This window comes from Propithecus coquereli, unplaced genomic scaffold (assembly GCF_000956105.1).
Source record: "Propithecus coquereli isolate 6110/MARCELLA unplaced genomic scaffold, Pcoq_1.0 Scaffold158, whole genome shotgun sequence".
NCBI lineage: Eukaryota > Metazoa > Chordata > Mammalia > Primates > Indriidae > Propithecus > Propithecus coquereli.
Window position 1 is genome coordinate 1492015 of NW_012140302.1, and position 24954 is coordinate 1516968.

The 24954-nt window shown below is 49.8% G+C and overlaps 2 protein-coding genes across 3 annotated transcripts; one reads left to right on the plus strand and one right to left on the minus strand.

The window, feature by feature from the left end:
- Positions 1 to 10: 10 nt before the first annotated feature.
- Positions 11 to 1729, plus strand: MEA1 (male-enhanced antigen 1). Of its 2 annotated transcripts, none has more exons than XM_012640851.1 (4): positions 11 to 107; positions 551 to 831; positions 921 to 1023; positions 1332 to 1729. In XM_012640851.1, exons 2-4 carry the CDS (start codon positions 562 to 564, stop codon positions 1481 to 1483), a joined length of 525 nt encoding a protein of 174 aa, XP_012496305.1. In that variant the 5' UTR covers positions 11 to 107; positions 551 to 561; the 3' UTR covers positions 1484 to 1729. The 2 variants fall into 2 exon arrangements, with proteins under 2 accessions (XP_012496305.1, XP_012496304.1); XM_012640850.1 differs by lacking the exon at positions 11 to 107 and adding an exon at positions 114 to 193.
- Positions 1615 to 22318, minus strand: PPP2R5D (protein phosphatase 2, regulatory subunit B', delta). The gene is made up of 16 exons (XM_012640849.1): positions 22121 to 22318; positions 17404 to 17481; positions 6912 to 7116; positions 6489 to 6688; positions 6291 to 6401; positions 6073 to 6165; positions 5512 to 5642; positions 5318 to 5377; positions 5118 to 5226; positions 4865 to 4918; positions 4386 to 4556; positions 4157 to 4284; positions 3380 to 3481; positions 3212 to 3284; positions 2951 to 3067; positions 1615 to 2803 (listed from the first exon to the last, which is right to left on the minus strand). The coding sequence occupies exons 1-16, from the start codon at positions 22145 to 22147 to the stop codon at positions 2666 to 2668; spliced, it is 1797 nt and encodes a 598-aa protein (XP_012496303.1). The 5' UTR covers positions 22148 to 22318; the 3' UTR covers positions 1615 to 2665.
- Positions 22319 to 24954: the final 2636 nt, after the last annotated feature.

Genomic DNA, 24954 nt, shown 5'->3' on the forward strand with positions numbered 1-24954 from the left:
CGCTAGCGTCAATCATGAGCATGGGGCGGGGCTGGAGGACTAGGCGCCCCGGCACGTCCTGCCCCGCCGGAAGTGAAGGTGAGGGTTCGGCCGCGGGCTCTGAGCGGGTGAGACGCGCGGAGACACAGCGCGTAGACTCAGTGGGGCGGGTAGGGGACGCTGCCCCTGAGGCCTGAAAGGCGTCTGTCAGGCGGTACGAAGGGGAACCCCTAGGATAGGGGAGAAGGGGTGGGTACGCCTGTCTGGGGAAGTCTGGTGACCCCGGGTTCCCAAGCGGGGTTGGGTTTCTGGTAGGGGTGACTTTTAGGGGGTTGCAGGGCCTGCGGTTGGGCTTATTAAGGAATTGACAGAGCAAGGCGGGTGGGGCCCTGTTGAAGATAAGAGCTCCGACTCGGAGTTAAAAGAGTGAAAGGGTGGAAGGGAGGGGGATGCAAGAACCTTGGGGTTGGAAGCTGGTTTTGTAGACGCAAAAGGAGACCACAGCGTGCTGGATGAGAGAATGAATGTGGCTTCATCCAGTCCCTATCCTCCTGCCTCCCTGTTCTTTCAGCCCCTGCCCGGATGGCAGCAGTAGTTCTAGGGGGAGACACCATGGGCCCTGAGCGTATCTTCCCCAATCAGACTGAGGAACTGGGGCCACATCAGGGCCCTTCAGAAGGCACTGGGGATTGGAGCAGTGAGGAGCCTGAGGAAGAGCAGGAGGAAACGGGGGCAGGCCCAGCTGGCTACTCCTACCAGCCCCTCAACCAAGATCCTGAACAAGAAGAGGTGGAGCTGGCACCAGTGGGGCATGGAGAAGATGTAGTTGGTGACATTCAGGATCGGATCCAGGTATGGTGGAGGAGGGTGTTCTTGAGTAGGTGAAGCTTGTCGGTTCCCTGAAAGACTGGACCTGAACTGTCTTCTCTCCGGCTCCGTAGGCCCTGGGGCTTCATTTGCCAGACCCACCATTAGAGAGTGAGGATGAGGATGAGGGTGGAGCTACAGCATTGAGTAACCACAGTTCTATTCCTATGGACCCAGGTAAGAGAGATCATTCTTTCACTCTGGAGTAATTATGAAGGACATGGACTGGGCTGAGTCAGTAGAAGGATGTTACAGAGGAACACCTTATTTCTAAAGATAGTTTATAAACTGAGATTCTGCAGACTTTGGCGTCCAGGTGGAAATGCAGTTATGCTAGACTTGGGGATGGGCAGGCTTGTCTAGACATAACAAGATGGATTTGGTGACCCCCACCAGCCCAAAGGCTCTGGGTTGGTTCAAGGATTGGGAAGGGCAACTTGTCCCATTGTTTCTATCCCCTAACTGGTCTCTGGCTGTGATTTCAGAACACGTAGAGCTGGTGAAAAGGACGATGGCTGGAGTAAGCCTGCCTGCGCCAGGGGTTCCTGCCTGGGCTCGGGAGATATCGGATGCCCAGTGGGAAGATGTGGTACAGAAAGCCCTCCAAGCCCGGCAGGCGTCCCCTGCCTGGAAGTGACCACACTGAAAGCTGCCTTATCTCTCTACATTCCAGGCCAGAGCCAGCAGAGGACTGAACACATCCCTGGTTGTAATGTCCATCTCCATCCTCACTATCTCTCTTTCCACATCAAGGCAAATCAGACTTCGTCTCAGAGACCCACTTTATTCAGTTCTGTACATAAGGGGACATCGGCCCAAGCCCAACCCACCATAGCTTGTATCACTCTGTGGAGAATAAAGCACCCTATGTACACAGCCAAAAGCCATACTGCCTGTGCCCTGGAACCTGGGTCCAGCCCTTCTCAGTCCCTTGCCCCTCCAAGGTCCTAAAAGAGACAAGTGAGGGCCTTTCCAGCATCAGCAGAAACAAGGAAATAAATAGGTGTTGGCGGGAGCTATGCTTGGGGCACTGCTCCCTGCTTCCTTCTTTCTAGCTATGGGAACCAACAGCATAGGAAAGCAGTCAGCCCCAGGGTGGTCCCTTCCATGTTTGTGATCCCAGGGCTGCTGCTCACCAAAGAGGGGGCACAGGATAGGGTATTTTCTCATCCCCCCTCTTGTCCATCTGGGCCCTATATTCATCACTTGTTGTCCATAGCATATACTTTTCTCTTTTTGACCTCCCATGTTGTCTTGGTCAGGCAGTGGGTAAGAGGACATAATATAACCCCATCAACCTGCACACTGCTGGGGCTGGGGGCCTATTTGTGCTGCTGGGGGTTGGCTTCCCTCCAGCTACTCACTCCAGGGGCCAATGGGGCTTGACGTAACTTTGGTGAGAATAATCTCCTGCTGTTCCCTACATGCCTCTGCAGGGGAGAGAGAGGAGGAGAGAACTCAAATGAGAATGAAGGGAATAGAGGAGCGTATGTATTCCTGTTTGTGTATTTCTCAGAGCAGCCTCAAGTAGCTGTGGGGTTAGGAGCAGGAAGGGAACAGGCATCCCCAGGTTGTCTGAGCACTGAGCATCTGAGTGCCCAGCCTCTCTGTACTAGCCACAGGGAGGCATGAACACATTTTGGGGAGAAGAGGGACCACTCTGTTGGTGTCCCTGCTTCAAGTGCCCATATCCCCTCCCTAGAGTAGCTACAGAGGCGCTGCCTTGCCCCAAGTCAGCCAGTAGGGAACAGAGGGTGGAGGGCTAGGGCAGCGTCCCAGGGCTGAGTGGGCTGTAGCCCTGTGGGGGAAGGTGAGGGGGTCAGAGAGCCTCTTGGCTGGCAGTTAGGAACTCTTCAGCCCGCTTGTGCGCCTCCAGTGCCTTGATGGTGTACACATCCTGGGGCAGCTCCGACTTCCTCCGCAGCAGCACTTTCTCCTTCTTGATGTCCTTCAGCATCTGTGTGTAGATAGGGAGGAGAGGAATGGTGACCAGTTCCCAGTGAATTGTGTTATTTCCTCCCCTTGTTCTTTGGCTCTGCTGCTCGTCTCCTCTCCCTTCCTGAGCTATTATTTTGAATCTACCCCACCCACTGTGCCCTCCCACCTGCACAGCCTCGGTCTCCACCGTCCTCTTCAGAAGCTGGATGTCCTCTGCTGTGGGGGTCTCTGTCTCCATCGAATACACAGGGGGCAGCGGTGGAGGAGCTCGGAACATGGGATACTGAGAGCGAGAGGAGGCATGGATGAGTGGTGAGAGCCACTTCAGACGTTTGTGGGCCTGTTTGCCTCATATTCCTCCTCCAGCAAACTCTTCCCCAACTCAACATGGGCCCCTCTGTTCATAGCAGTGGCAGAAAAACCTCACCTGGGGATTAAGCCGGGCAAGCTCCTCAATTTTTTGCCACATCTCTTCCCTTTCCTTCATTCGGAACCGGCCCCTGAGGGAGCAAAAGTAGAATTGGGGCCGGGCTTGAGAGAACCAAAGTGAGCTGGTGGTAGCAGATGAAAGTCTCCCAGGGAGAGAGATACTCACTTCTGCTTCTCAGCCTTGTATTGTTGTGTGCAGTCATCAAAGAGCTTCTGATTCATTTCCATAAACAGCTTCAGGGCATTATAGATCAGTCCATGGATGGTCCTGCCACCCAGAAGAAAGATGAGGTATAGGAGGCCAGAGCCTGCCCTTAGTGCCAGGACCCCAATTTGTTCTCTCCTAGGGGTGTCTCTGCTAGGAGTTTTCTCATTTACTGCTCCCATCTCATAAACCTCTCTAAAGCATAAGCAGATAGCTCTGGCCAAGTCACGTGACTTGAGACTGGCATTTCATGGTCTTTACAAATATTGGTCCACCTGTCCATCCTTCCCCCACTCCATGCTCCAAGGCCTACCTTATTCCCACCACTTCCCACTCTCTAACCCACACTAATGGCCTCCTAGCAGCATGATGGACTACATCTGCATAGACCGCACTGCCCTTACTTTTAGCAGAAAAGTCTTTACAACTCCAGGATTCTTTACACATACTGTGTAAGAGGATCACATCAGCTTCCCATAGCAGAGAATTATGCCTCCAAAGCTGTGATGTGACCTGCAGAATAGCTGCCCTGAAGGACGTAGGCTGCTACCCTGCTGTTTGGTATCATGGAGCTCTCTCACATGGGCATGTTTCTTCTCTAGTCAGGCCCTCAAGTTCCTGTCGATACTCAGTGGGCACCAGTCCCCTTTGCTGACTGACCGGGTTAAGACCCCTGCCTCCTTAGTTCTTTCACACTCTCAAAGGTTCCAAAACCAGATCCCCACCCTAGCACCTTACTTGTTCCAGTGGCTCTTGGAGTTCCTGTAGAGTGCAGGGAACATGATGGGGAGGACTCGGGCAGCATTGTCACTTATCAGGCTCATGATATACTCATTGTTCCAGTAATAGAGAGCACGCTCTGCCACCTGGTGGGGAGAGGTGGGACTCAAGGAGGGTATTGCTTGTTTCACTCAAGACCTCAGTTTCTGGGAGGCAGGGACTGGGACATGCTGGGTCTGAGTCTCACCTGGAAATGGGGGCTGGAGACACACTTGGCAAGCTGGCGGAAGAGTGGTTCCATCACTTTGCTGAACTCTGAAGGTTCAATGACGTCTAGAATCTCCTCTAGTTCATTCAAGAACATCACCTCCTTAGGGCTGTGGGTCTTGGGCCAAAACTTGAGAAGTCCCACAATCACCTGTGAAAAGAGGAGGACATGGGGATAAAATCCTCTACACCTGCCTGGTTCCCCAGGAAGCTTTCCTGCCCACTCTCCCCCACCCCGGTGGGCACAGCTTAGATGACCTCCGCTAACTGCTCATGTTTCTCTGGCTTGGATTTGTTTTCTAAGTGTATAGATAGGCTTCTCTTTTCCTTCAGAGAGGAAGCCACGTTACCTATCAGGTGCTCCTGAGCACCTGCTTAAGGCACTGCTCAATAGGAACAGACTGGCAAGTGATGCTGGTGACAGTAAGAGGTAGCCCTTGGGGCCAGAAAGGGAATTACCGGCTCAGTCAGACTGCTCTCTTTCTCCAGGAACTGTACCACACAGTATGCCAGCTGCAAAAGTTTGAGGTAGAAAGGTGAGGTGCAGGTCCCAGGTCTCAGCGCAGAGATAAGATCCCAGAATGGAAGGGGAGGTGTGAGGAAGAATTATCCCACCTGTTCCCTATGCCTCCCCTATCCCAGCTGGAATACCTTCCCACCACTCTTTTCTCTGCCGCCCGAGTTAGGGATCATCAGGAGGAAGGCAGCTCACCTGAGGGTGGTAGACACTAAGGGACTTGACCTTGTGAAGGGGAAGCAGGACACGGATAAGGAACATCTTGTGCTCTTCCTTAAGGGGCAGGGCAAAGCCATTGATGATGCTAGGAATTAACGGAGGTTTGTTAGGGCTGAGTTGAACGCACCAATCCCCCAACCTTTTTCAGCCATCTGTGCCCCAACGACACCTCTCACCTGCCCAGGATCTCCAGGAGCTCAGCAATCCCGTTGTGATGCTCTGTCTCGTAGATGAACCTGAGGGAAGAAAAAGGGCTCTCCTGACAACCCTGATGTCCCTCCAGCATTCTACAGAGCCCCCCTACCTCCCTGCTCCTGCCCCACCTCTGCAGGAGCTCACTTTACTCCTGAGCCTGGGCTCCTGGCCTCACCTGTAGAAGATGTGGTTGATCTGCCTACGAATATAAGCCCGGAGCCCCAAAAACTTGCCATAGATGCGATGTAAAATGGTCTTGAGGAAGTCCCGCTCTCGAGGATCCTCACTGTCAAATAAGTCCAGGAGCTGGGAGCAAGAGGGAGGAAAGGCAGCAAGTGAAGCAGCAGCCAAGGAAAGGCTGGGGCTAGGGTGACATAGGTCCTGCCAGGGGAAGCGCAGAGGTTTTCTGAAGAGAGGGAGTGAGGACAAGTCTTGCAATTCTATTACATTGCTCTACCCAAAGTCCCAAAGTGATGTTTGGGTATGCGTGTTTACATACCCCACTCGGGGCGGGGGGAGGTACTGTGTTGCTAATTTCTTTCCCTCCATCATGCTGGAAGCTCCTCAAGGGCAGAGTAGGTTTTTTTAACTCTTCACAGTCTTGTGCCAGACACAGCTGAAGCCCAGTATAGTCAGCATAAGGGAACAGAGCAGCTGGGACACAGGGGAGTGGGGCTTGGGGCTAGAGTTCATGGAATGGAAAGAGGTGGGGAGGACGGGAACCTCAGGGACTCACAGCAAGGACAAACTTCTGGTCAATGTACTTCTTGGCTATGTTTGGCTGGAAATCAGGAGACTCAAGGAAACGTAAGAAAAACTCATACACGAGCTGTGGGGGGAAAGGAGCATCCACTGAGGGGGTATTCCCAAGGCCTGGGAGATCCCCCTTGCTGCAGGCCTCAGCGTGCCCCCATTCCCTGCAGCCAGGGCCAGGCTGCCCCCTTGCCCTGGTACCTGGAGATGTGGCCAGGCGGCTTCGAGGGTGGGCTCATCTTCCTCTGGGTCAAATTCGGCCCCGGTGGGATTTGATGAAGGTGGCAGCGTCCGGAAAAGGTTCACTGAAAACTGAGGGGTAGGGCCAGGTTAGAGCTCTGTCCAGGCTTCTCCACCCCCCACCCCCCACTGCCCCCTGCGTCCTTTCCCTGTGCCCACCATGGTGACAGCCTCAGGGTAAATGGCCTCGGTGACGACATCGCGGCTATGGGTGATGTACTCCACCATCTCGTTGAGTCCTGCCCGTTTCACCTCCTTAAATTTGAGGTCACTGAGTGGGTCTGACACGAAGTCAAAGAGGACACAGCACTGGCGTAGCTTCTGGATAAACAGCTCCTCCCGCTCCTGAGTTGGCGAATCTGTGGGGGCCAGCAGTCAGGTTCTCCTCCCTTCACTGCCATGCCCTGCTCGCCTTCCACAGCTTTCTCTTAGCCCCCCCGCCAGCATCCCACTCCCTGACACCCCTGCTCCCTCACATTCTCTGGAACTCCCTTCCCTCCAAAATACCCCAAAGCCTCCATTCCACCAATGCCCCGTACCCCCTAGGCTCTGTACAACCACTCTCTGACCATTTGTAAGTACCTTTCAGGGCAGGAAGCTTCTGCAGCTCCCGGTTCTTGCTGAGGTTGAAGCGGGAGGAGCTCTGCCGTCGCTCCTTCTTGACAATCTGAGGCCCCCCTGAGTATTTGATTTTGCTGAGCTGTGTAGGGGGTGGCGTGCTATTGCTCGGACGCTTGTTGGATGATGGTGGCTGGGGCTGGGCCTGGGGTTGGGCCTGCGGCTGGGCCTGGTCAAACAAGTAATCCGGTGAAATCCACTCCCCAACATACGCCTCCCACCCTGTGCCTGGGCCTCCCCCACCCCCCCCGGCTGTTTGTGCCTGTACAGGCCTGGGCAGCGAACAGCTGTCTCCTGCCCTGAAGGCGCTCAGGCCAGGGTCACAGAGATAACTATGGGTTGTAGCCCTGGCAGGGAACAGTCAAGAAGTCGTGTCTCCCAAAATGATGCCCACTGCCTGTGCATCAAGAGCCTTCAAAATGTCCATTCCAGTTCATGAACAGGCAAAACTATTTGATGGATTGATAGAGAAGTCAGGAAAGTGGTTATCTTCCCAGTGGTGAGTGGTGGGGGCTACTGACTGAGAAAAGACATGAGGAACCTCTGAGTAATGGAAACACTCTACATCTTGACTGGATCTGGGAGGTGGTGCATAGCATATACATACCATGTACCTAAAGATTCCTTGAGCAGTACACTTAAGATTATTTTATTGAATGTGTGACATTCTTCAATTAAAAGGTAAGAAATAGAAATTAATTCCCATGCCTCAGTAGTTTACTAGAAATTTAGCTTAATAAAAATCCTAAATTTTGGCCAGGCGTGGTGACTCACTGCTATAATCCTAGCACTTTAGGAGGCGGACGCAGGAGGATTGCTTGAGGTCAGGAGTTCAAGACCAGCCTGAGCAAGAGCGAGACCCCATCTCTACAAAATACAAAAAAATTAGCCAGGCGTGGTTGCGTGCACCTGTAGTCCTAGCTACTCGGGAGGCTGGGGCAGGAGGATCACTTCAGCCCAGGAGTTTGGGGTTATAGTGAGCTACGATGACGCCACTGCAGTCTAGCCCGGGTGACAGAGAAAGACTTTGTCTCCCCCCAGAAAAAGAATCCTAAATTTTATAAAAAGCTTTGTGTACAAATACTTTTAACAGCCTCATCTATAAAAGAAAATAAACAAATGGAATAACATGGAGTTAAAATTATGTTTATGAAAATTATGTAATAAACGTAATCACAGCTGTGAAAAACATATTCAGCTGTGAAAAATATTTTATAGTAATTGACCCCAAGTTGGTGGTAAGTATTTTGGGAGGAGAAATGTCTGCATAGAGGCATAAGAACACTGAGGCCTTAATTTTCCACAGTAGAAAGTCAATAGATAATATGTAAATCTCAAAAAAAACTTTTTTAAAAGTAAAAGAATCTAATTTGGAAATATAAAACTCAATCTCTGAGAAAAGAGCTCACAGTGGAAAGTGGTTGCCACAGAGCAATGAGAGGAGAGTGGCCTGGGGCAGGGCAGGGGCTGTACTTTTCATTACAAGCCCAGTAGTATTATTGATTTTCTGAATGTCTGAGTTATCATGGTGATAATTTTTTTTTTTTTAAGAGACAGGGTCTCAATCTGTTGCCTGGGCTAGAATGCAGTGACATCATCATAGCTCACTGTAACCTCAAACTCCTGGGCTCAAGCGATTCTCCTCCTACCTCAGCCTCCCAAGTAACTAAGATTACAGGTGCATGCTACCATGCCCAGCTAATTCTTAAAATTTTTTTGTAGAGACAGGGTCAAACTATGTTGCTTAGGCTGGTCTCAAACTCCTGGCATCAAGAGATCCAGCTGGGTGCAGTGGCTCACACCTGTAATCCTAGCACTCTGGGAGGCCAAGGTCGGAGGATCACTTGAGCTCAGGAGTTCAGGACCAGCCTGAGCAAGAGTGAGATCCCATCTCTACTAAAAAAAAAAAAAAAATAGAAAAATTAGCCAGGCACTGTGGCGCACATCTGTAGTCCCAGCTACTTGGGAGGCAGAGGTGGGAGGATCGCTTAAACCCAGGAGTTTGAGGCTGCAGTGAGCTATAACAACGCCACTGCACTCTACCCAGGGTGATAGAGTGAGACTCTGTCTTAAAAAAAAAAAGGAAATTGAAGACCCCTCCTCACTCCCCAACTTCAAAAAAAAAAAAAAAAGATCCTCCTGCCTCAGTTTCCCAAAGTGCTAGGATTATAGGTGTGAGCCACTGAGCCTGGCCATAATGATAAAAATGTATAACAAAGCAAAAAGCCTAAAACTACATAATTGACAGAAAATTGCTTCCTATGCTAAATTAAATAAGGACAATATAAACTATATATGCAAAATGAGCTCACCCACATTAAAACACATGCACAGAACCAAAAACTAGGTTCAGAAAAGGGAAGGACAAGTCCACCATTGTGTTAATGACTATCTCCTATAGTAGCAGAATTATAGATTACTTTTTTCCACTTTTCTAAATTTTCTACAAGCCGACACTGCTTTTATAATGTGGAAAATACAGCTATCCCCCAGACCTGGGTGTCAGAGCCCCATGAAGCCCATTTTCTAAAGCCTAAACACAGGTGTTTACAGGGCTCTCTGCCCACAGACATTCCTGGACTGTCCAGGTAACCCCCAGTTGGGAGAGAAGAAAGGCTGAGCTCCAGGACAGCCCTTGTCCCTAACCAGAGACTGCCCTAGGACCGAGGACAGAGTCCATGTCCAGCTGGGTTCCTATGCCACAGGAAAAGGTGACCTGCTGTCTTCATACCCGCCATCCCCCCTTCTCTCCAGCCCCATCTCAAATTCTGTTTCTTTGGTTAATCTTTTATTTGTAATTATCGGTACATAAAAGTCATATATATTTATGGGGTACATGTGATGTTTTGACACAGGCACACAATGTGTATTAATCAAATCAGGGTAACTGGGTTATCCGTCACCTCAGGCACTTATAATTTCTTTGTGTTAGGAACATTCCAGTTCCACTCTTTTAGTTAAAGTATACCCTAACTTATTGTTGACCCCAAATTCTTACTCCTTACCATAAGAATGGAAGAATTTGAAATCCTCTGGGATGGGAGAGGGGAGGAAGACAGAGATATTATCCTTTGCATACTCTGAATTTTTTATAAAATGATTACGTCAAGCTTGTGACCTATCTGAGGATGAGAGAATGGAAGAGGAGCACTAGGTCCAATCTGGGCAGGACTGTGGGTCAGTGTCGCTCATTACCACTCTGGCCATCTTGCTTTCTTTTCTGCCTCACAACAACTTGACTAGGGGAACGAGGAAGGGGGCCAGGAGCAGTCAGTCATTACACCCCTCTCCTGTGTTACCAGCACTAAGCCAGTGTGACTTTAGAGAAACAATGCAAGACACCCCAGAGTCTGGGGTCTCCCTGTCTACCTACAGTAGATGAGTCACACCTTGGGGAGTGGTGGTGGGAGAAAGGCAGAAGGTTGGGGGACCAGCGCTTGGTGTGCCTCTAGACCCTCCCCTGCTTCAGGCCTCCATTTCCCTGCCTTAGGAACAACCAAAATCTCTGTGAAGCTCAGTTCTCAAGGCCAGACTGCCTGCCTGGGTTCGACTCCTGGCTCTGCCACTTATTAGCTGTGCAACCTCCAGAAAGTCATATAGCCTTTCTATGCCTCAGTTTCCTGATCTGTAAAATGGGGATAGCAATAGAACCTGCCTTATAGGACTATAATAAGGATTGAAATGAACAGTACATGGCACATAAGCATTTTATAAGATTACCCTCTACTGCTACTATAATACTATTATTATTTCCTATACCTGGATTTTAGGAATGCAGCCTGAAAATTCCTTCTTAAGCTAGCATACCTCAAATGTTCCTTTGAGTCCATTATCCTCCTTGTTTGAAAATGGGGGACCTACGAAATCACTGCATCTTTCTGGACTCAGCTTAAGTTCCACCTTCTTCCAAGAAGTCATCTCAGATCATTCCAGCCCTTGGGTGCCTACCTCCCACCCCTGATTTTACTTGTCTGTTCCACTGGCTCTGTGATTGTACATGCCCTAGTGACACCTCTTGCTCAGTCTATTCATGTGTCACCCCCTCAACTAGATGGCAAGTCCCTTGAGAGCCAGGGCCCTGGTCTGCACCCATCTGAGTCCCCCCAGCACTGGCACCTAACAGGCCTTCAATGAATGTTTGGTTGGATGATTGACCAGGAGCCAATCAGTTCCTGCCCAGGCTCTTCCCCATAGGCCTTTCCTCTCCTGTCCCAACTCAGGAGCCCTCAGAATAGAGCTCTGTATGGCATCAGGAGCAGAGTCAGGAGGGAGAAACATCAGTGATACTAGGGTAAGGGACTTACTGCCAGCCTGAAAACAGGACTCCGAGGAAAAACATGTCTCTCTCTGTCCTCCCAGGTAAGATGCAGACACCCTGCACCTCCATGAACTTCATGCTGAGGGGACAGCCAGAGAAAGGAGGCATTCTTCCCAGAAGGGAAAAAGCAATCCTTCAATTTTTTTCTGCCATTAAAGAGGGAGTTGGACTAGATCAGTGGTTTTCCAACCATTCTCCAAGTAAGGTTTCAAGAGAATAGAGGGTTATATGGCTAAAAAAAATAATGTCCAAAAAAAGCACTCAATAAGTCTGATGCCTAATGTTCCTTCCAACTAGGATTTTGTTATTGAAGGCTAGAGGGGCCGGGGAGCAGCTGAGCGGGCTTAGTCTGCCCTGCCCCAAGTCCACTGGACCACCCTGGTCTTATAAGGACCACTGGCTCCCAGGCCCCAGATACAAGAAGCATCTGAGAGGCTGGTCAGCCAGCAAAGCCCCTGGCTGCCAATCCCCAACGAGGCATCCACTGTCTGTTCACCCTTCGCTAGGAAACATGCTTGTCAGAAAGGAGATGGGGGATATGTCAGCCACTCACTTCAACTCACAAGTTCAACTGCTTCTCCTAAAAGCCCCAGCCTCTGACTTCTCCACCCACCTGGGTTGGGGGTAGGAGGCAAGTGAGTCCCCTGAGAAGCTTCTGCAGGCATCACGGCAGGGGTGGACACCGACCAAAGGCAAGCTGGCCAATCCGCCCTCCACTTCTTACTTTGTCCTGCCCAGTCCCACTTCCGGGACTCGGTTGAGGCCATCTTCCCTGCCTGAAGTACCTCTTTCTTCTACTTCCAAACTCTCAGCAGGATCCATACTCCAAGAAGTCTTCCTAGGTTCAGGCCTCCAGCAGTTGAGTACCACTCTCGATTTATGCCCCATGCTCACACTCAGGAAATTCCAACTAAACTTACACACTCTGAACCAATCCTGGCCCAACCTGATCCTAACGTGGCCACCACTGATAATTAAACCCTAATATTTAAATATAAATAAAATAAGAGCTAGAAATATAATTTAAACACTATAGAGAGTATAAGAGAAAGATGAAACATAATTTTCTTTTTTTTTTTTTTAAGACAGAGTCTCACTCTCTTGCCTGGGCTAGAGTGCTGTGGCGTCAGCCTAGCTCACAGCAACTTCAAACTCCTGGGCTCAAGCGATCCTCCTGCTTCACCTGCTGGGTAGCTGAGACCACAGGCATGCACTACCATGCCCGGCTAATGTTTTCTATTTTTAGTTGTTTGGCCAATTTCTTTCTATCTTTAGTAGAGACGGGGTCTCGCTCTTGCTCAGGCTGGTCTTGAACTCCTGAGCTCAAGCAATCCTCCCGCCTTGGCCTCCCAGAGTGCTAGGATTACAGGCGTGAGCCACTGCGCCCGGCCTAAACATAAAATTAACAGAAAAAATGCAAAGATTTAATGTTATATCTTTTGCATAATGAACTAACTGGCCTAATATGAAGATCATTTTAGCTTACAACCCCCCAAAATCACAGAGGCAGTCTCTCCCATGGTGACATCTAGAGCTCTATCTAGCTGTGCTTAATTCCTTCCTTCCTTCATTTATTCACTAAACATCATGTTAAACATTAAAGATTCAAAGTTTATATGTAAATACTACACCATTAAAAAAAAAGATTAAAAAGTGACTACGACATTGCCCTTGCTTTCAAAGAGCTCACATCCAGTAGGCAGGACAGACACAGAAGTAGCTAATAGTACAAGGGAAATGCAAGAACAGAGAGCCACAAAGGATATAGGAACATAGAGGGCTGAGTTACAAACTCTGCCTGGAAGAATTAGGGAAAATGTCCCTGAAGAGGTGGCTTTTGACTTGGCTCTTAAAGGATAAACATGAGTTTAATACGCAAAAATAGAAAGGTGAGAAATAAAGCAGTCCAGGCCAATGGAGCCACATCTATGAGGGCTCTGAGTCATAAAGGGGCTTGTCATATCAGAAGACGGGAAGTTCAGTGGGACGAGAAGCCAGGACAGGTACTGGAAGAATGGGGTGGGGCCAGCTCAGAAGGGCCAAGGGTGCCATGCCTAATGAGTCTGGATTTTAACTTGTCAGCAATAACATGCCAAGAGAGATTTTTAAGTAGAGGACTGATAAGCCCAAAAAGGCTTTTAGGGTAACAACTCTGGCCTCAGGGGGGATAAGCTAAACTTGGGGAGACTGGGATAATTTCCTCTTCCTTCTGTCCCTGCTCCCAGAACTTAAGACAAGGCACAGCACACAGAAGAGTCCACAACACTGAATTATTTTCTCCAGAGACAGATCAGGAAAGACCCTTATCTGCAGAAGTAGGTCACAGGGAATCTCAACTGATCTCCCAAGTCTCCTTTTCATTCTAGAATTCTCTTCTAGAATCTTAGAGCCAGCACATCACTCATTAAGACCATAAGAGAACCTGCTCCTGAGCCACACAGACCTGGGTAGAATTCCAGCTCTGCCTTTACTCACTCAGTAAAAGCCATTTAACATCTTTAAGGCAGGGCATGGTGGCTCAAGCCGGTAATCCTAGAACTGTGGGAGGCTGAGGCAGGAGGATCACTTGAGGTCAGGAGTTCGAGACCCCCGTCTCTACAAAAAAATATTAAAAAACAGCCAAGTGAGGTGTTGTGCACATGTAGTCCCAGCTACCTGGGAGGCTGAGGCAGGAGGACCGCTTGAGGTTGCAGTGAGCTATGATGACACCACTGCACTCTAGCCAGGTCAACAGAGCAAGGTTCTGTCTCAAAAAAACAAAGCAAAACAACAACAACAAAATCTTTAAAGAGGTTTATGCTTCCGTTCCATTTGTAAAATGAGGATGATAATAACTGAACAACCTCAGGAGTATTGTAAAGGTTAAATGAGATAATGCATGCTAAGTATTTAATACAGTGCCTGGTGCATAGTGTACTGAGTTGAACAGTGTCCCACCAAATTCACGTCCACTCAAAATATGTGAATGTGACCTTATTTGGAAACAGGGTCTTTGCAGATGTAATCAAGTTAAATAGCAGTCGTACTGGAGTAGGGTGAGCCCTAAGTCCAATATGACTGGTGTCCGTACAAGAGGAAAATTTAGACAGAGACAGACACATAGGGAGAATGCTGTGTGAAGAGACAGAGGCAGAGACCGAAGTGATCCAAGCGAAGGAATCCCTAAGACTGCCGAAAGCCACGAGAGGCTAGGAGAAAGGCAAGGAATGGATTCTTCCCTAGAACCTCAGAAGGACATAGCCCTGTTGACATCTTGATTTCAGACTTCTGGCTTTCACAACTGTGAGAGAATAAATTTCTGTTGCTTTAAGCCACCGAATTGATAGTAATTTGTTATGGCAGCATAGGAAACTAATACAAAGTAACTGCTCAATAAAACAAATGTTGGCTGCTATAATTAGTAGATCAATTAGAAAGGCTGGTAAATGCTTGACACAGAGCAAATCTAGCTGGAAGAGCCCAAAATTTTGGACTAGAAAAAAGGCAAGGGAAGGACTGTGCCAAACAACTTCTGAAGACCACAGCCTCACAGCCTGGCCCCAACTTCTCCAGCATCTCCCTCCCAGCCCATACGTGGGTACGTTTCTGGCAAGTCGCAGAGCAGAATTCCTGCAGCTGCCTCATACAGGTGAGCCCTGAGCAGCCTTTCACAAAACAGCGCAAGGTGAACTCAACACCCTCCTTTTCTAGAGGGCTTGAAACAGACCCACTACCTTGGGCATATTTGTCCAGAAGGCAGTGGAGAAACTGTGGCATTTGGTCTCGACATACTTCTTTTTTTTCTTTTTTTGAGACAGTCTCACTCTGTTACCCAGGCTAGAGTGCCGTGGCATCAGCCTAGCTCACAGCAACCTCAAACTCCTGGGCTCAAGTGATCCTACTGCCTCAGCCTCCCAAGTAGCTGGGACTACAGGCATGCGCCACCATGCCTGGCTAATTTTTTCTATATATTTTTAGTTGTCCGATTAATTTCTTTCTATTTTTAGTATCAGGCTGGTTTTGAGCTCCTGAGCTCAAACAATCTGCCCGCCTCGGCCTCCCAGAGTGCTAGGATTACAGGCGTGAGCCACCGCGCCCGGCCTCGACATACTTCTTAATCTGTGCAAGCCTTCATTTTCCCATCTATGAAATGAGAGGGTTAGACCCTAAGGTCCTTTCCAGCTCTAATCTGAAGCTGGTTCATTTGTTCATTCACTCATTTACGTATTCACTCACTAGTGCATTCAAATGCTGGGTGGCCCTGCCGTACCAGGCCTGTCGGCAGTGGACCAGAGCCTCATGGAGCTCCTGCGCTAACACAGGAGACAGCTGATAAACAACAAATTCACAAGGAATTATTCATATTTAATTAAAATTGTGCTTAGGTGCTACCATAGTACTGGGTGCCAAAAGAGCAACTAACAGGAGCCCTGACCACATCTCGGGGATAGGGGTGATTGGCCAAAGAAGGCTAATTTAAGGAAATGACATCCACTCTATCTAATAACTAAAGAAGTAGGAGTAGGCAAAAGGTGGGAACGGCCCCCTAAATATTCCCTTCTCTACCTTTAAATCCTGTTTCTAAGTCTCTCTTCCTGCTTCAAATGTCAGTTGCCAGCAGCCACCTTCCCTGTGGGGCCCACAAATGTCCTCATTCTTGAAGAGGAGACAGAGCCCAGAGTGTCTTCCAGAAGCACTTACTATGAACCAAGTGCGTGAGGACACAGGTGTGGGGACAAAGAAATGCAGAGTAACACATAGCTCCCTCCCTACAGTTCACAGTGGTGGGAGAGAAGCAAATGAGAACAAATGGCCACAGTACCGAGTGATAAGGATTATTCCAGACATTCAGACTGCTCTATGAGGCAGAGGAAGTAATTTCTCTTCTGTGGTCCTCAACTTATACATCTATAAAATAGGGAAAACCATATCTTTCTTCTGATTATTCAAGTGAGGCCTAAAACAATGGTCACAGGTGTGAAAATACTTGGATCTTTTTAGAGGTGATAGAGACCAGAAGTACCCAGAAAAATCTAAAATAGTTAACCCCGAACGCTTGTTAATCAATCACTTCTCCCAAAAAACCACAAGACCTGCCCATACACAGGAGGGAGGAAGCAGAGAAAGCACCGATCACCAGCTTCCAGGTAGGATGTGGTGGGTGCTCACTGGACACATTCGCGGGATGATCTGCCATCCAAAGCACCCGTTATGCACACCCCCAAACTTTCGTGGACATGCTCTGGACTTCCTTAAGTCCCACCCCACTCTGGTGCTCTCTTGGCTTGCCATTTATTGCTTTATAGCCCGAGATTGCTGAGTTGCACTGACCTCTGCTCAGGACTGTCCTTCAGTCATGCTCCCATTTGATCGAGACCAAGGGTAGTCCTGCCCGACTCAGGGACACCAGGCACTCCCAACCCCCTGCCCTACCCACAGCCATGCTGAAGTCACTGATCACCCAATCAAGCACCTATGGACTTTTACCCTTCTCCCCAGGACCCCGGACCCCCCTGCTTTTTGCCCTAAGAAAAAGGAATTCTGGCCAGGCGCGGTGGCTCACGCCTGTAATCCTAGCACTCTGGGAGGCCGAGGCGGGTGGATTGTTTGAGCTCAGGAGTTCGAGTCCAGCCTGAGCAAGAGCGAGACCCCGTCTCTACTAAAAATAGAAAGAAATTAATTGGACAACTAAAAATATATAGAAAAATTAGCCGGGCATGGTGGTGCATGCCTGTAGTCCCAGCTACCTGGGAGGCTGAGGCAGGAGGATCGCTTGAGCCCAGGAGTTTGAGGTTGTTGTGAGCTAGGCTGACGCCACGGCACTCTAGCCAGGGCAACACAGCGAGACTCTGTCTCAAAAAAAAAAAAAAAAACATGGTAAGAAAAATGAATTCTGAACACTCAAAATTGATAGAGAAACAACTCTCAAAGGAATCTCTGGGGAGTTTGAAGACCCAGACAGCTTATGTGGTCTACACCAAAGGGAAATCTTGCTTGAGGGCAGTCTAGATGGGCTGTCCAGGTCCCTCCTAGGCTATAGAAGCTACCTTCCCTTCTGCCTAGGTAACTTCTGGCCCCTGGGATCCCTTACCCCACTAGCCATCAAAGAGTTGAAGCTGGCACCTGTACCACAACTAGGGCCGTGCCTACATTCGTTACCTCTTCAGTGTTCTCGCCTCCGCCATCCTTGCCTGAGCTGCTGGGCTTGGCCGTGCCTTTGGCAAGCTTGGGGGGCTCCTGCAGGGAAAAGATGGAGGTAGGGTTAGCAGATGCCAGGGGAAGGGAAAGGCCTTATCTGGACCCCTTAGAGCTTTGTTGCAATTATCTTCTGTCCAATTGAATCAATCAATCAATCAGTTAGAACCTGCCTTGTGCCTGGTGGGGGGTGTATATACAAAGGGACAAAGGCAGATTCAGCCCCTCCAAGTAGTTTAGAATCTGGTTAGGAAGTCATCCCTAACACACACTAATTAAGCATAAGAATGCTCTTTCATCTTTCACCTCACCAGGCTGGTGCAGAGGCTGGGCCTGGGAGGCCCTTCGGTCAGGTCAGAACCAGGGTGGGATGCCTTAACCATCAGGGAATGAGCTGCTCAGACTGGCTTCTGGCTAAAGTGGTCAAAGAAGTGCCAGAGGCTTCCATGTTGGAGGGAAGGGAATCACCACTTTCCCCTCAGGGCCATCTGGGAAGACTGGGAGGCATTTTTGATGTCACAAATAGCACCCAGACAAGAGGGTACTACTGGCATTTAATCCGGAGGCCCCAGGGATGCTAACAGGTACAGGAATTGTCCCACCCAAAATGCCAAGAGCACTTCGGTTGACAAGCACCGGGACAGGGATGGGGTAAAGCCCTTAATTGTTACAAAGCGTGAGCACTAGTCTGAAGTCTCACTTGCAAACCTGGCAGCTGGCTCAGAGTCCTGGCCTGCCCAGCATCTCTTCCTATGCTAAGGGCCAAAAAAAAGCAACTGCACAGGGGCAGGATGGGGAAAATGTGAAAAGGACTTGGGGATTTAGGTCTGACTGGAAGCACAACACAAATCATCTGGGTGCCCTGGGTGCCACAGTAGCTTACATGACCTTCCATCCTGTTAACAGACCTGTGCAGAGTGCTTGGCACTGACAGGGCCATCCTAGAGGATCTGGTTCAGTTGTGGTCATCAGACTTTGGGAGGAGCAATGACGAATCCCAGTTTTTCTTAGGGGGAAATGCAACCCACACTGGGAGTGGATTCAAAAGCATGTCCCAAGAGCAACAGCTGCAGGAACTCTGATAGTTAACAATGGAAGGGAGGAGTCATGGGGGATGGGGAGCAAGATGGGTCTTAAACAAATGAAGGGCTGCCATGTGGACTGAAGATGCAACTTGTCCATGGACCCAGAGGCAGTAGAGTAATGGACTGAAGTTGCAGGAAGACAGGCTGAAGCTCCAAACAAGGAAGAATTTTCTCATGGAGCAGCTGCACAAAAGCTGGCCGCCTAGTGAAGATGAAAGCTCCCCAACCCTGAGAGCATTTGAGCAGAGGCTGGGTGACCTCATGTAAGGCATGCTGCAAAACCAATTCAGGCTTTAAATGAGGACTGGATTGGAGAATCTTGGAAATCACTTCCAGCTCTGAGATTCTGCAATTCAATAGCAGCCAAGCCCCTTCAGTGAGAAGTGTTAAATCGAGTGATTGTGACTATGGGGGCAAAAGGATTTCAGGGAGAAGAGAGCTCTGTGTGGGCTGGAGTAGGGGGAAGGCTTCTTGTGGGTGGGGAGGAACAAAGGTGTGGTGTGGAGCAGCTCCACACAGTAGCACGAGGGGAAAAGGATCCCTTTTTTAGGCTGAGCACTCTCCCACTGCCTACTGACCAGGCCTGCCACACTGACCGCTTATTAGGGGCTCAGAGCTTGGGGTGGAGAGAAAAAGGATGGGAGGGTGCAGGAAGGACACAACACTGAGGTGTGTGTCTGCATACACCCTAGACGTAGGCCTCTTGGACAAAGCTGACCCATCTTTGTACATGTCTGAGCTCTCTACTTGATCACAAGCTGCTTATTCTTTTTTGTACCCCTCCACCCACCCAACGGCGCTCAGCATGATGTCTCAGACATCTCTCTCAGGGAATGTGCCTAAGAGAGATCCAGCTGCCTTGGTGTGTGGGTGTGAGTGGGCATGGGGGAACCAGGCCCACAACCCTTGCTCCCTGGCTCCTGCAGAACAGGTGAAATGCACACACTTCAGGCACTGCACAGCACCATGGTTGTAAGAATGGTGGGGTTTGGAGCCAGCCCTGTGTTTTGGGCCCAGCCCTTATTAGCCATATAATCGTGGGCAACTTTTCTAGCTTTTTTGAGCCTCAGTTTCCTCATCTATTAAATAACGACAATCGTAGTACCCACTTCCCTTAGCACAGTGTCTGACACATGCAGACTCTAATGCTGGTCAATTATTATCAACAAGAAGAAAGTAGGAGGGAGCAGGGGCACCCCACTCAGGAACATAAAAGAGATAAGACCCAGATCAGAACATGAGGGAAGGGGAGGGATGCAAATCGCCCCAAGAGACTGACCTAGCACCTGTCCACTAAGCACCAACTGTGTACAAGGGAGGTGCCAAACCAAAATGGAGGTTAGTTATTATCTCAAGGGGAAAGAAAAGATTTGTTCACAATTAATTCCAGTCTAAGGCCAAACAAAAAAGGGCCATAAGTGGCCTACGAAGTGTTCTGCAAATCCAGGAAAGGAGGGAGAGCTCACTCCTGACTGAGGGTTCAGAAAGGCTTTGGGAGGAGGCTGTGGAGGATGGCCAGGATTGGGACCAGCAGATGTGAAGGAGAAAGGGGACAGGTGATGGATTAGCAGTAAAGATCCTCTACCCACCCACCCCACTCTGTGCCCCCATCCCATCCAGGCAAACCTCAGTCACATTGTCACCCCACTCCTCCTCAGAACTTGCCAACCATTAAAGGTGGTTAAATGCAGCCAAAAACCCAGGGCAGAAAGTTAAACCTTATAGGGAGTTCAGAGTTATGCCTGGCTCCATGCACCCCAATCCTTCTAATACCCTTTCCCAACCAATTACTTACACCCACAGTTCTAGCAAGTCTAACTAAGAATGTCTCTTCTTCTTCACAATCAGCTAACAGGCAAAGGCTTTCACGAATGGGACAGCATCTGGTCCATCAGACTAAAAACTACAGATGAATGGGGACCTCACCAGGTTCCCCTCAATTCCACAGCCCTTAGCCCCTGGTGTGGCTGATTTCTGTGTGCATCACTTGTAACTAAGCTGCCCAAACCACCCTGGCATGCCCACTCCCCAAGGATAGGGCCTGGGAGGGGCACAAAACCCCGTCCAGCTCATCAGCCCAGGAGGTTCAATGTCTCGTACACCATCACCAACCCTATACTCAGAACCTCAGGCCCTGAGAGGTTATAGGGACAAGCCACAATCAGAGATGCCTGGCGAACATACAATGGCCCCAAGATAAAAAGTTGAACTGATAGGGTCAGAGATGGTAGCTCAGTAACCCAGCCAGTCAGAGGGCGAATGAGAGCAATATATCTCTGGAGTCATCAAGTAGGTGGCCAGAACACCAGGCTCAAGCCAGCCCTCACCACGAGGGGCCAGTCCCAGGAAAGGAGAAGCTGGGGGAGGCTGGAACTGGTATCCTAGCATCCTCTGTGTGAGTCTGTACCTCAAAGGAACCACACCTCTGAGTCAGACCTCAGCAACAGCAGGAAAGAGAGGGTAGAAAAAGGCAGGGATGAGGAACAGGGGAAGGCGGTATGGAGGTAGAAGAGGAAGGTGAAAGAAGACAACATTAACAAATGGCCTGTGTCAGAACATCACGACAAAGGCATGGGTGTCCAAGGGTGGCTGGCCTGCAAGGTGAGAAGGAACACTAATCTGACAGTTCTGATTCCTGATTTGAGGACAGGCTCAGGAAAGGCAGAAATCCAGCACTGATGCAAAAAAGGAAAAATGCAAAGGTTATCCTAGGATTAGAGTAAGGGGAGGAGCCTACTCAGATTCGGAAAGGTGACTGGTCTAGGATGAACCTGGGAGCCAGCTGATGTTGGGAGGGCTTTGGTACAGAAGAGACCTTTAAGTCAGGAGACCTGATATTGCAGCTGGGCCTCTAGCAGGCTGTGTGACCTTGGACAAGTCCCTTCCCCTGATGGGGCCTCAGTTTCTTCAGCTGTACCACTAGGGATTATACTGCCTGCGCTCAGAGGTCCCTTCCAGCACTGACGGTCTGAGGTTCCATCAACAGAAAGGAGGGCTCAGTCCTGGTTTACAAGTTTGTGTGTGAAGGAAGAACTAGAGGGAGGGGCCTAGGCCAGATTTGGGTGGAGAAGAGAGAAAGCAGCGCTGTTCTAGGTCAGGGGCTTGGCGTGGAGGGAGAAGGGGCTATAGGGGATTGTGGGGTGGCTGTTCCAAGCTGGTAAGAAGAGGAGCGAAGGGGCTGCGCAGGGCGGGGGGAGGGGGCAGTTCTGGAGGGACGTGCAGTTTCAGATGAAGGGCTTTCCCAAATCGGTGGAGGATTGGGGCTGGGGGCGGGGTTGGGGGAGCAGGGGAGTGACCTGGAAATGGAGCGGATCTGGAGGAAGGAGGTTACCCTGGGCCAGAGGTAAGAGAAGGAAGGAAGGGAGGGAGGGAGGTGTATGTGGGGTGAATCTCTCTGGGACAAGGTGGGGGAGCTGTCCTAGCTGCGGCACCAGCTGGGGGTGTTGCCAGCCGCGGGGGCGGAGGGCTGGCCCCAGGAGTCCTGCGGGGGCCGGACGGGAGGGTCAGACTGGGGCTGTCCCGGGCCTGGCTCGGGCCCCTCCCAGAGCTCCACGCAGGCCCCAAGGCGGAGGCGCAGGGAAAAGGGCCACGCTCACCTTCTCCTTCTTCAGTTTATAGGGCATCTCGGCCGGTCCGGACCCGGCCCAGCTCCTGCGGCCCCGCTCCGGCTCCGGCTTTGCTCGGCCGCACTCGGCCCGCTCCGCGTCTCTTCGCCACCGCCTGCGCGCTGCGCCCGGGTCGAGCGGTGTCTGCGCCTCCAATTGGCCCGAACTCTTACAAACCTGCCTGACAACCAGGCGTCGCCTCCTCCGATTGGTCATTGGAGCCACTATGCTTCCTTTTTTTCTCATTGGAAAGAAAGAGTACAAACCGCCAGGGTTCGGCTCCCAGAATTGGCTGAAGTGGGAGGTCCCGCCCGAAAGTGGGTGGAGCTTAGAGAAGGAGGCGGGGATAAGGGGAAACCCAAGCTTGGCTAGGAGTGCTGCACTTCAGCATCTGGTGTGCGTCGGCCTCGGCCATTCTTCCAAGCACTTGGAGCTCTGTTCCTTTCCTTTCCTTCTCAAGTGGCGGTCACGCTTTGCCCACGCTGCTACTCCGCCCAGTCCAAACTGGAGGAAAGAAGCCCTAAAACGAAGGGTACCTTTCTTCATTGGGGTAATGTAGCGCTAATTGCAGATGCAAAATTAGTGTAGAGCACTCCCAAGAGCCCTCCCGGGCATCTACTTCCCTGGACAGAACTTGCAGAGGAGAAAGTGGAAGCCTGGCAGGGCCGGGACCTGGGTGAAATGAGATGAGAATTACTGGTTTGTTGCAACTTTAGGAATAGGGTCCCTGCTCCTACTACAAATGTCCTGGGATTGAGGAACCAGCTAGATTTGAGCAGTTGAGAATGCAGCGGAAAAACAACCCTATTGTTGAATGCCCCGGCAAATCCATCCACCACCCTGCCCAAACCAATGTTCTAATGGATAAGCGTTCCGGCCCTCAAGGAGTTCGCGCTCTGGTGAAGTTTACATACTTGTATAAACAGATGATTAACATACAAGGTAATAAATTACACGAACCTAGAGGCAGCACGGAGGAATAAGTTTCAGACAGGCTACTCCAGTAGCAGATTGACTACATGAAGAAACTGGATCAAGAATAAGCCTGTGAGGCCGGGTGCGGTGGCTCACACCTGTAATCCTAGTACTCTGGGAGGCCGAGGCGGGTGGATCACTCAAGGTCAGGAGTTCGAGACCAGCCTGAGCAAGAGCGAGACCCCGTCTCTCCATCTCTACTAAAAAATAGAAATGATCTGGACAACTAAAAATATATATATATAAATTAGCCAGGCATGGTGGCGCATGCCTGTAGTCCCAACTACTCGGCAGCCTGAGGCAGAAGGATCGCTTGAGTTCAAGAGTTTGAGGTTGCTGTGAGCTAGTCTGATGCCAAGGGCACCCTAGCCCTGGCAACAGAGCAAGACTCTGTCTCAAAAAAAAAAAAAGAATAAGCCTGTGGCCGGGCGCAGTGGCAAGCGCCTATAGTGCCCGCTCCTGGGAAGGATGAGGCGAGAGAATCACTTGAGCTCATGGGTTCGAGGCTGCAGTGGGCTGTGATTGCTCCCGTGAATAGCCGCTGCACTCCGGCCTGGGCTAAAGAGCAAGACCATGTCTTAAAAAGAAAGGCATGTGGTCCCCTGACCAGGAGAGCAATGGAGATGGAGAAGAGAGGATGGAGTGGGAAACATCTAGAATCAACAGGATCACGGGATGTGGTGATTCATTAGATTGTAGGGGGATAGTAATGGAAAGGGAGGAGTTGAGGATGACTTCTGGAAGTGATCAAAGATGTCAGAGGAAAACTGGTGTCATAATGGCAAAGGAAGTACAAGAGGATTGGTCAACAGAGTCAGAGAAAGACTAAGATAAAGATGGAACAGCATCACCTTGATTCTGCAGTTAGGAGGTTAACGGTGATTTTTGCCAGGGAAGCTTCAGAGGAGTAGAAGAAAGTTTTTAGTGGATTGAAGAGTAAAAGATAAGGAAGTGAAGACAGGAAATGTAAGGATCCTGGCTATCTTACGGAAGTAGTATTTGGCTTTCAGTGACTAATGTGATTTCAAGGTAACACAAAGTGCACTGCATGCCAACCATTATTTGGTAGGGGAAAAGCCTGGGAAGAAAGGACATTTATTTGTGGGTGAGTATTTGTGTCTGTACGAGTGCTAATCCAGGTAGGATACCAGATGTATTTACCCATCCCCAAGACCTCAAGCCTGTAGTCCTGAGGCTTAGAGCTTTGCCTGCTACTGTGTAAAGCAGGCATATCCTTTTTGGGCCTATGCCATCATCTAGCCAGTCCTTGGTCCCTCTGAGAGGTAGGGAACAGGGCCACGTATAGTAGCAACACCAAATGGGAACTTTCATCCATATGAACCCAGTAGCTGGCATATTCTTGCATGCTGTTCTAAAGATGTGGGAATGGACAGTTTCAGATTTAGGACTGGAGGTACCTCCAGGAACTATAATCAGACATTAAAAAATATATTTTCTTATCTCTCTGGGGATAGAAATACAACAGAGCCAGGTGTGCTGTTGTACTCTTGTAGTTCCAGCTACTCAGGAGGATGAAATGGGAGAATCACCTGAGCCCAGGAGTTCAAGTCCAGTCTGGGCAAAATATCGAGACCCTGCCTCTTAAAAAAAAAAAAAAAAAACAAGAAAAGAAAAAAAGAAATACCTTATAACATGTAAATCATTCAACTTGTAGATATTTCGCTTTCAAATTTTCAGGAATGTATAATGTACAAAATAGGAGACTGTCTCAAGATGCTCTGCTGTGAAGGAAAGGAGAAAGGTGGGCAGTTAGCTGGAAGAGAATGCAAGGTCCAGAAAGAGGAGATTGCTACCATCCAATCCGTTGATTGTAAGTGAAAATGATTGTT